The sequence below is a fragment of the Cheilinus undulatus genome, linkage group 5 (genome assembly GCF_018320785.1).
Source record: "Cheilinus undulatus linkage group 5, ASM1832078v1, whole genome shotgun sequence".
Lineage (NCBI taxonomy): Eukaryota > Metazoa > Chordata > Actinopteri > Labriformes > Labridae > Cheilinus > Cheilinus undulatus.
The window spans coordinates 41896114-41908204 of NC_054869.1; the positions used below are offsets into that span (position 1 = coordinate 41896114).

A 12091-nucleotide genomic window follows, 5' to 3' on the forward strand; every position below is an offset into this window, starting at 1 on the left:
CCACACTCGTCTCCTTAATCCCCCTGCGTCACCCCCCTTTCCTTCTCACCCCCCTTTTTTTTTTCCTAGGGGATGTCTCCTCCCTCTCCTCCCATCCCTTAATCTCTCTACTTCATATCAGCCCTTTGATTTCTCCTCCTCTCCCGTGTTCCCCTCTCTCCACCCATGGGCCGTTCCCCCTCCTCTTTCTCCTCCCTCTCTCCTCCCAATCTAACCTCTGTGCTCGCTCTTCCTCTCACCAAGCACTCCCCTCCTCCACCTTTCCCCTCCCCTCAGTCATTAACTGGTATATAAGAGCATTGCATCCCTCTGCAGCGCTCTCACACATACAGCGTGTGTTGGCTGGGAAGGGGATAGTCCAGGGGAAACTGGGGATTACATTGTCTACCTGCTTGTAGAGGAATTATTCTCCTCTCTGGAATAACCATTACACAGGTACAGCCTTTCCTTTCATATAATCATGATATATGCTGTACATGCAGTGATATTAGCTGTGCAACTGCCTTCTTTTGAGGGGTTTCTGTGGGGTCAGTCATGCTATCCAACTGCTGAATATAAAACAGAATGAATTTTTTTGTTCTTGCATTTGTATCATGTATATAATTTAACCTGCTAAACAGTGTGCAGCCAATATCAAAATGGATTTCTAATATTTTTCCTAATTATCCAGTACATCCTTTTACATGGAAAATGTACATTTGTGTTCTTAAAGTTGCAGAGATCACTCTGTTTAGACTGTCTTTATTTCTCTAAATTTCCTTTTCTATTGGTGCTTCTCATCTCCTCTGTTTTCATTGTCCTCTTGACCCCTCTGTTCCCCCGTTGTAGCATCCCCCCAAGCCCATCACTCCTGTTTTCCAGGCACTTCCTTTGTCTTATATAACCATAAAAAACAAACGTAAAGCATGCTTTCTATATCTTTCCTCAGCTCTTCCATCAACATCTCCAAAGGAGCCTCAGTGGTCCAGACAGAAATTCTGACCCATCATCCAAACGCGGTGACATCACTGTTATCACCTGACCTGCAGCAGATCGTTCCTGCTTGTGACATCAACACTTGTCAGTTACGTCAACGCTGAGAGCGAGTTATACAGCGTCAGGGAGACCATGAGCAGCAACTACAGCGTCACTCTGTCAGGACCTGCCCCCTGGGGATTCAGGCTGCAGGGGGGGAAGGACTTCAACATGCCCCTCACCATCTCCAGGGTAAGACTCCTACTCCTGCACAGCACTGCTCCATTTTGAGCAAAAGAGACTCTGTTTTAACTCCTGACTAGGTCTGCATGGTATAGGAAAAATGTGCAATCTGGGATAATAATGTCCAACATTGGAACAAGGATAAAAAGTGGAAAAAGTAGAGAAATATTAAGAATTCATGATCGTTTAGACTGTCCTCATAATAAATGGACTTTTAGCTAGTATAGGCTGTTCGTCTGACTACTCAAAGCGTGCATCCATACACATTCACACACCAATGATGCAGCATTGGAAGCAGTTTAGGGTCAAGGGTCTTGCCCAGAGACACATCGAACATGTTCCTCCTGAATCCAAACAAATCCCAAAACCACACTGACAGCAGTTAATCTAAGGACAACTGACTGGTAGCTTCATCTGAAATCTTCTTCTCCTGATTGCATTAAAGTGGTGTGAAAGTACAGCACTGAATGATCTTTACTGGTACATTTCAATAAAATATCTGTGATAGGTAGCGTGGACTTAATGGTTTAAGTTATCATTTCAAAAACTGACCATCTAGGGCAGGGTCAGCAACTTTATACCAGGAGGGAGACATTAATTTTATTCTTCATACTAAAGGAGCCAGATTGTTACAAACGTTGTATTTTCTCAATTGAAACACTATGATTACTAATAACTCAAAGAAAGAAATACAGTTTTGCCAACCAAAATGTCTATTTTCAAACTCAAGTGCAAATAGAAATTGTAAATTTGATGAGCTAAGCAAAGATTTAAATCAAACTAAAGCTACTATTTCAACCCATTGATCATAATAGTCACAGGTTATGTAAATATATTTTACCTGTTGGCCTGCTATTTAAGATGCATTTAATGATGCATATCAAATGTTTTCAAGAAGCAATTACAGTCAATTATATCTACTAATTTATTTTGAAGGACTAAACATATACCATAATCCCAGATTAAAAGAGAAATGCTTCTATTTTGGATGCTTTGATTTTGTTGTATTTTCTTCATGTTCATAATTTTAATGGCATATGAAATAGAGTTAGGGGCCACAATGAGTGGCAGGACCACATGTGGCCCCCGGGCCACTAGTTGCCCACCCCTGATCTAGAGATAATACTTTGTTGTCTGCTGCTGAGACTCACTGTGTATGCATTATAGTGTTATGATATAGGCTTCATTAGTATAAAGCAGTTGTTAGCATTTTAACATAAAACCAAAATGTTTCACCTTTGAGTGTAAAAAATATCAGTTCTAAATGTAAATCCAAGTTGGAACTGACAAGATTAAAGCTTGTTGCTAACAGTACAGTAGGACGTGTTTATGATTCAGTCAATCCACCTATAGGCCAAGGTGATTACGATCATCATGATATGTTCAAATGCAACTACAAGAGAGGAAAATGTAGGTTTGACAGACACACACATTTGCTTGGAGGTTAGGAATTGTTTCCTTATCAATATAAAACAACAGCATCTGTTGCATAATGCAACTGAATTAATGTTCTGGGGCTTACTGCCTTTAATTTGTTAGGCCAGTGGGTTTCAAAGAGTGAAGTGTGACCTAGGAGGCACCAGGGGACTTCAGGGGCAGAGCAGCTTGAGAAAAAGTAAACCAAACACAAAACTGATCCCCCTTAGGCTGGCCACACACTACATGATTTTTTAATCTGAAACAATTTTAAAACCGTGAGAGACCACAGACTTCAGGACCATTTCAAAAGATTTTTCATCTTTAATCCTCTGAACGCACACACTAGACGACTCAGCCAGATTGTCCCATCACTGGAGACCACACACCTGCCGACCTGCCTACGACCTCATGTCATCATGTGACCTCAGAAAAAAAAACAGGGATGTCTGTCAACATCAGCAAAAATCATAAAACAAGGGAAAGACTCAGGACAAAATCCTGGATGGAATTAAAGTACAGCTGTGTTTATGGTTGTGAGTGGTGAAAGTACGTATGATCCATCTGGTGAAGCTACCCGGTGTGCTCTTGGCTCTTGTGGGTACTCCGTCAGTGGCACTACAACCTAGACCTAGACATCATTTTTTACCTCAAACTTGCTAAATTACATGGAGAGATGTACCCATATGCTACACTGTATAGCATCTCCAAGGGCATCCTTAAAGGGGAAACACACTTGAGGCTAATGCCACTACTATTGCCAAATACCTTACACAACTCACCTTCAGAAATACCCAAGCATGGTTGTACTGATTCCTACAACACACCAGGACTTGCCCAGAAAGAGTCTGGAGTGAGCAGAAAAAGGAAGCATGACTATGACTACTTAAAGTTCAGATTTTCCTGGATTGGTCCTGATGGTGCTCCATGGCCACAGTGAGTAATTTACAAAGTGGTGTAAGCTCATTACAGCATGAGGCCTTGCAAAATCCGCTGTTATACTGAGGCTGAGACTCCTAGTTTGGTGACTGAGTCATGGGAGTTTTTGACAGAAAGCTTACAGGATTCTAACTTAGAAAACCCAGAAAAATTTAAGGTAGAGACATTTAGCTCCAAGGTAACCTGTGTGAGTGTGGATTTTTCAGCACTAACAGTAATAAAAATGAGAGAGCCTGTAAAGTGAAATCCAAAGTTCACACTGAAATCTACATATGACTGAAGTTTGGATTTAGGCCGTTAGAAAGTTTTTCACCTCTTTCCTGGCTTGGTTTAATTTAGGTGGGGCCAATATGTGGGCTCATGATGTCATGAGCCCACAGTGGGAAATGACTCCGCCCCTCTAACACTACAATATAAAATCACAGAGCAGTTCATCTCAGTACAGTCTGTTGTTAGCTGATGTCACTGCCTTTATTGAAAGTTAACAGTCAGTTAAATGCTGTTTTTTTTGTTCGGTGTGAGGTAAATTTGCCAGATCTATCAGCCACAGTGGTCTATGGATCATTTAAAGCATCATAACAGAGATTTGAGCAGGAAAACTGACTTTTTCTCTTCTCTGGTACAGAGACGCCCATAACATCCTGGAGCAGATTTTACTGCCTCATTTTTCTTGATTTTGAAACTTAATTTTATAAACTTAGAGATGTTTGAGTTGACTGAAATTTGATTTAAGGTTTCATAACACAGTGACCAGTCATACAACAGTACATTTACAAATTTTAAAGTAAAAAAAATAATCTTTTTTTTCTTTAATCAACAGCTTTTAGACTTAAGAATTTAGAGTTTTGTCTTTAAAATGAACAAATCCTCTTTATTATACACTGTATAATTATATGCTGTTGTAAATTTTAGGTTTTAAAACTTGACATTTTTGAGTTTTTGGTGCCAAAATTTCAGCCTTTTTAAACTTTGAAATGTCACGTTTTTGCTTGTAAATTTCCGACTTTTTGAACCCTGAAATTCTGAGTTTTATTCCTCTTAAATGTACAACTTTCTAATCTCTAAAATGTAGGTGTTTTTCCCCAAATTGAAAAAATGAACAGATTCTCTTTATTTTTCAGCTTTTAGGTTGACCCTAATACATTATGTTTCTAATTATGGTTTAAAAAAGAATATGTATCCAAATCTTAATTTGACACCTTAAAGCAGGCAAAGCCCCCCCCCCGGATCTTTAGTGGCCCCTATAGGGGGCCTGGACCCCAAGTATGGGACAAATGATCTACAGTAGTTCGGTTCCACACTGTAACTGCACAGATTCAGACTCACCACTCACCACTGTTACCACTAAATCACAGGTAACCACTGATAAAAAGGCAATTTTGTTCATGAGTTTGTTGCTGAAACCAAACTAACCCCCTCAGAGAGACAAATGTGACTGTGTGAATGTCAAAAATCACATGACAAATGTTAAGGGATGAGACACGTATATTAGAATTTTTGTTTTTTATACTACTTTAATTTTAAAGGGTGCTTAGCACTGGTAACATTATGAATAGGCTTAATTTTAGTCAGTTTGTTAAGTTTGTTCTGTTTATTTATTTCTATCAATTAACATTGTGTAATTCTTGCTGCAGGACACTCATGGCATTGATCCTTGAGAGGATTTTGCACACCTCCGTTGAACCAACCACTGTAGCAAAAGACAAAACAGGATCAGTAGTGAATGAGCCGATGTCCCGTACATGATCGGTATCAATGAGTGTCATAAAGGCAGCAAAAATCCTGATTAAGGCATCCCCATGTGAAAGCAGAGCTATTGTAGCCAGACTTTTATCTTGCATGCTGAGTGAGAAAGCATTGCTCATGTCCATTGAAAATGTCACACCTATTCATTGCTTTAAATTCGGACTATTGCATTGTGTGTATTGCAAATGCCTATAACATGATAATGATTAGATTTCACATAATTGCACAGCCCTACTCCATACACGTATAGAATTGCATCCCTGAAACACCATATGGCTGATAAGTGATTAAAAGGATGGAGTGATTTCCATGCTTCCTTCCTTCCCTCTCTCCTCATGCTCCCCTCTTTCTGGTGGTCTTTTCACCACCTCTCTCTGCTCCTGGTGTCTTCTAAGACTCAACCCCCACCTCCACCACCACACTATGATAGCTCCACTGAATAATATGCCATCTGTCATGTATTGACCACACAGGAAACCTTTCCTCGCTCTCTGAATGCTTCACTGTCTGTAGTGAAAGTGCAGCAATCAAAGTTCTGGCGCACAAATCTTGGCTTTGGTCCCTCTGTGTGAAAAAATGAACTTGATGGTCTCTTGGTTTCTCTGCATTTCTCTGTTACCTTTAGTTGCCCTTTGAGTCTGTTCCTCATTCACACATTAGAGGTCACGCAAACACAGCTCCCCTCATCATTTTAACCAAAGCCTGATCCTGATGTGAGATTATCCTCCTCTGAGTTTTCTCGAGCTTCTGTTTCACTCTGCTGGGACTCTGCTGCTTAATAGACACACAAATAAACACACATAGGCAGTATATTCACACTGGCAGTGTGCAGCCTCATGGCAACATGAGACCGATGATGGATGGCTTGCCAGGTTCTGTGCCAATCCCCCTAGGGGCTCCTTTGGGTTGCCATGTTTGTGTTATTAGTTTGGATGTGATACTTTTCCCACTAATTCAAGCCATGTGTATTTTTACCACATTTGTGCATTTGTGTGTTTGTGCCTGTGAGTTTGTGTGCACAGAGTTGAAATTATTGGATGCTATCTGGGCAACTGAGAGGAAAACAAATGACAGACAGAGGACAGAATAGGAAAAGAAGGCGAGAAGATAAAAGTGACAAGCTCAAATTATACTCTGTATACAACCGCCAGTTTGGACGTGTGCACGCTGCCACATCTGAAATACATTTGGAGAAAAACTCTGTAAAAATCAGTCTGAAGAAGTCATGCATTCATCAAAAGATGTTGATAAATGAATATCAGTGTTGATTCAGTTTGAAGAAGGTTTTCTTTCCCTAGAGAAGCTCCACAAACAAACATTTACTTCTAAGCAGCCTTCCTGACCTTTACTGCAGTATCACAATGACACTTACAGGGGTTTGAGGTTTCATAAAGCTGGCAGGAGAATGAGTGAGCAGTGATGCAGGCTTTGGTGCTGATATATGTTACTGAAGTCTTTATAGGACCATGGAGCTCACAGAGTGTGGATAACATGACAAAGTTTGCTTTTTAAAGCTCCTATGAGGAGTTTTTAGTTGGACTACACTGAAATTAATACAGATGTCTTTACCGGACTAAAAAACGCAAACGCAAACACCAGAGACAGGCTTGATTATTTCTTAAAAGATATTTTAATGACTGTAGCTGCGTTAAGGTAGAGGTAAAGCCTGATTCCTACTTCTACTTCAAATGTATAACCTGCAAAGAAGAGGGATTGGCCCGATTTCTTGTCTGTCATCTTGCAATGCTCCAGTCTGAAATGATTGCCTTGTCTAAGAATGGACCTGACCAGTCAGCATGATTTCAGGAGAATGAGGCCGTAGCTATGAGCACGGTTTGTTGTACTGGAAGCTGAACGCTATGGCTGCCACTGGTGTAGCAACAAGCACAGATGTCGGTTTAGTATAGCTTCAGTTTTATCAGAACTGGGGAAAATTTCATAGTAAAATGAAGAGCAAAACACTGAAAGCTTTTCATTATGGAAAATATGTTTCTGCTCTTCTGCTGACTGCTGTGGCATGAGTTTTAGATAGTTACGGACATGGTTAAGTTGCATTGTAACCCGGTGTATACAATGGCCAGCACCAGTTTATAGTATAGAGGCAGTTTTACCAGAACTGGACCACATTTATTTATTAAAACAAGAGCACAGAGCCACACTGAACACTTTTCTTGGCAAAGAGGATGTTTTTGCACTCACCCGACTGCCTTGGCACTAGTTTTTATCCATCAATAACCTCTATACAGCAGAGGTCATCAACTCCATTTTTACATGGGCCAGCTTTTTCTTGACCAATGCTGTGGGGGCCAGACATTTAAATAATCTTAAATAAAACCAGTATTTCTAATTAACAAATTCTTGTAAAAATATTAATTCCGGGGAGCAGATGGTCTAGTGGTTAAAGGCGCTCCCCTTGTACACGAGTGGCCTGGGTTCGAATCCGGCCTGAGGCCCTTTACCGCATGTCTCGCCCCCACTCTTGACCCTGTTTCTGACTCTATCCACTGTCCTCCTCTATCTAATAAAGGCACAAAAATGCCCAAAAATAAATCTTAAAAAAAAAAAAAAAAACATTAATTCCTTCCAATTTAAATCCGCCCACTTCTGTAATGCAAAAAAGTGAGCAGTTTGGTACTGAGAGGAGGGAACGAAAAGGGATGGGGTTTTCCAGATGTTTCCTTGCCAGAGAGTGACACAGAGTCCCGCAGCACTGCTGCCTCATAGTGATCTTATGAGGTGGAGGATTTTTCCCCTCCAGAGTCCCCTAGAGCAGGCTGTAAAATGGTGGAGCGTGGTGGCCATGAGCATAGATATGGATATGCGCTACCTTTTTGGGCTGTTGGCTCCAGCACCGGCATTACTAAAGCCGTAGCTTTCAGAGACGAGGAAGTGTAGGTGCAGGAGAGGATGGGAGAATGGCAAAGTTGGTTAGGAGTGGTAACATTCTACCTTTTATGTAACGTTTGTGATGTAGAAACCCACCAATGGTAGGGTTCTATGTCACATAAGCCCCACCTTTTCAGAAAAGATTTTTCAAAGCAGATGTATGTTAATTAAGCTAATTAAAAGTTGTTTGGTGCACATATCAGAAATAACACCAGCACTGATGTGTTTTCTCAAAGTTCAGTCAGATACGTCAGTGTACAGCTGAAAAAAAAATGTTAGTGTCCACTACCTCACTAACAATCAAATGAGTCCCTATCACCTATACTGCAGCCAGCCACAAGGGGGTGATTGAGATATTTTAGCTGCATATTCCTGGAGCCCTCTTGATGCTGATCACTGAGTTTGATGTTAACACGCTGTGTCTTGGTTGGCCAAGAACACATGCAGGAAATAAATCTTCTGTGAAGGTTTGGGGGAAATTGCACTCTTAAAGAGTCTTTCGTGGAAAACTGATCCAAATTACAGAAATACTAGTGTGCTTCTGGTCAGAGAAGCCGCTAGGTTGAAGGCTTTCAACAATTGCATGCCATATTTTTTCCCTCTTTAAGTTCTGAATTTAATAATCATCTGGAGGCCGGATTGGAAGCCAAGGGGGTCTGATGTGGACCCCGGGAACTCCAGTTGATGATCATTGAACTACACAGAGCAGTTGAAGGTTGTTAGGAAAAAGTGAGCTGTGTTAACTTAAAAATCCAAAATAATTCTTCAGCTTAAGAGGTGATTGTTGAATACTTTGAGTACAATGACAAAAATACTTAAAATGATTGGGCACTGTTTACTTAAAACTAAAACTGTGTTCTAAACTTAGAAAAATGGAGCTGAAATAGCTATTTTGGATTTTTAAGTTGATACAGCTCATGTTTATAAAAACCTTCAACTTTTCTGGCTTATAGTGCAGATGAATATAAAATATTTCCTATGCAATGGATATATGAAACTATCTGGCATGCCAGGTTATCAAATTTATACTGTAGCAAATGTGCAGCAGCCCTAAACCTGGAGGCCTTCATGCATAGCTGATGTGCACCTCTTAAAAAAAGTAACCAGTGCTGCAGACTTCAAGCCTTGTGGATGGTCCGCTGGGTAGCTCAGAGTGACTGCCAGTCTCTGAGTAATGTCTACAGGTATATTGTGCGTACCCTAGAGTGACATAAATGGCTGCAGATGGTGATACATTACTCAGATTTACTTGCCTGCATATCAAAGTTTCAAACATGCATTTTCTCATCCATGGCTGAATGAGTTCAAAAACTTCCCCCATACTCTCCTTCATTGAATTCTGGCTTACTTTTGATCTCCTCCAGGGACTCCACTCTTTTCTTTTTTGAAATAACTGCAGTTTAAAATTTATCAGCATGATCAGCTGCCATGGTATCTTGTGCACAAGTTTTTTAATGTCTTATTCTGTCAAACAAAAAAAGCAGTGCATCTTTTAATATATCTGGAGAAAGGTGGAGATGAACAGAGTAAGAGACAGGCACGTGTGGATTAAAGTGAGCTGGTATTGATATGCAGACTTTGTGAAAGAATCTCCCCGCCGTAGACGGAGAGCGAGGGTGGCAGGACGACTGATGACAGCCCGTCTACATGACAAACATATGAAGTCACTCAGCAGGTCATCTATCTGGATCTGCCTCTCTGCCCTCTTCATTCTTATCATACCTTCATCCCCTCCTTCTCTCCTATTTGTTTTTCTCCCCCTCATTTCTCTCTGTAACCAAATACCTCTCTGTTTTATTAGTCTGTGGCTTTTTGATCTTACATAAGATCTGACTCACTCCAAGCAAACAATATACTTAAGTCCTGATACAAGAATCAAACCAGAGCTACATCTCCTTCCACCTATTAAATCCATTTTACAGCCATGAAGAGCAGTGTTAGTGACCACTAATCACACACTGTCTGCCCATGCACGCTGGCACAAAGACCAGTAAAACACACAGCCTGATTCGTGCCAGTTTAACCACAAGGCTGGTTTGAAGAAGGTATAGACGAGGGGTTATTAGAGAACACAACGCCGCTGCCAAGCCACACACACGCTAACAGCTGCTGTTCCTATACATACATGAGTATACTGTGTGTTTTGTTTAAAGCCCGAGTCAAAGCGGCAGTATTAACACGTTAGATTATGTCATAGGGTTGAGTTGTCAAGCTGATTCTGCCCTCTGAGTGTTTTTGTTCTCACAACTTCTATTCTACTCTTAGAGTTTACAAAAACAGCTTCATTATAAGCCAACATTGACAGTGTTGTTTCTCAAAGTGCCAATGAAAAAGTTTACTACGGCATTCCAGTCAGACGTTGTCCATAAAAGGAGAAATTTACAGAGGAAACGGAGGGGTTGGTTTTAAAAGCAACATGGCTGCTGACGCCAATATAAGAGTGGGTGCAAGTGGGCACTCAGATAAGGTTTTTGCTCATTTACAAGCAGCTGATTTCTCAAAGAGAATAATGGCTATATTGTTTGGTAACTTTACTACCTTATTGCCTCATCTACTGCCGAATTAGTACATTACAGGATGGACTGTGCAGAAAACAGCCTGCAGATGCAATCCAGTTCCTGTCAATCCTTGTTAAAACCTTTTATTATGGAATCAATGGACTTCTTTTAAGGGATCAGAGGGTTCTGAAGAACTGAGTCTTTCATGTGTGGAAAGAGAAAAAGGCTGCCTGCTATTCCTGGTTAAATTTACAACACAGTGAATCAATATTTCAACCTTTACCGAGGGCAGTCCACTTACAGGATCCACTGCTAAAATAATTTAAGGGGAGGCAGCCCGGGGGGAGCGTGTGCATTAGGCTTCTAAGAATAGATGCATCAGTTTACAGGTCGCCTCCCATCACCGCACCCTCTTCGGAAGAACTGGGATCTGCTCCCCTGTTTTAACAGCTCCTGGATCTAGGCTCAGTGTTAAGCAGAGTGCATGCTGGGAAATGTATACGCTTGATTTAGAATCCACAGCATTTTATAGCGAACAATCATTTGGATTGCAGTTATTTAAGGCAAATTATTTATGACTGAGAATAAGTTTGTCACCCTTGTGAAATCTTTTCTACACAGTAGCAGCTGACACAAACTGTAGGACACACGAAGAGGTGAAGCTGAGGAGGGTTTCAGGCCTGCTGACAAACAGCTACATCATACCAGGTTGCTCTTATATCATTCATGCCCCTAACTGTGAATAAACATTATTATTAAAACCAAAAAAATTTGGTGAGTTATTTAAAAAGATCACTTTACAGCGTGTGCCCATAAATGCATCAACTATGACACCCAAAATAATTTTTTGAAGCATGCTGAGAACACGTTTTTTATAGCTGTTAATAACTGTTGATAAACTGTATTAAACAACTAGTATCAGTCTGAAGAGGTGTTTGGAGTAGAAGGATAGTGGTCTACATTTCATAAAAGCTATATTTACATAACTTTTAATCACTTTAGTAACAGGCAAAGAAGTTGAGCTGAGGCGGGCCTTAGGCCGGCTAAATACTACAGGATTTAAAGCCCAATTTGGGGCAAGATTTGCCTCCCCCGACGATCGTGGGGGCGTATCCCGAGAGAAGCCTCGTCACAAACGACTGTCTGAGTAGTCTGCATGTGGGTGATGTCAACACAGTTGTTTTACTACTCCAGTCGCGTCATAGTGTCCAAAATCCCAGATCGTAAATATCAAACATGATTGATATTTACGATTACGATTCTAGGTCGTAGTGCCGTTGATATAGTACCCACAACAACCAATGAGAGCAAGCAGACCGGGTACCGTCACAGCCAGATCATACGTACTTTCACCGCTCACAACCATGAACACAACTTTAACTTAATTTCAGCCATGAGTTCATCCTAAG

General features: G+C 40.8%; 1 protein-coding gene across 5 annotated transcripts in view; it reads left to right on the top strand.

The window, feature by feature from the left end:
• The first annotated feature begins 330 nt into the window (after positions 1-330).
• Positions 331-12091, top strand: part of pdlim5a (PDZ and LIM domain 5a) — a 125270-nt gene continuing 113509 nt past the window's right edge. For all 5 annotated transcript variants that reach the window (XM_041786945.1, XM_041786946.1, XM_041786947.1 and 2 more), the window contains exons 1-2: positions 331-435; positions 929-1206. In XM_041786945.1, the coding sequence (XP_041642879.1) occupies positions 1108-1206 (99 nt within the window). In that variant the 5' untranslated portion in view covers positions 331-435; positions 929-1107. The remainder of the gene's footprint in view (positions 436-928; positions 1207-12091) is intronic.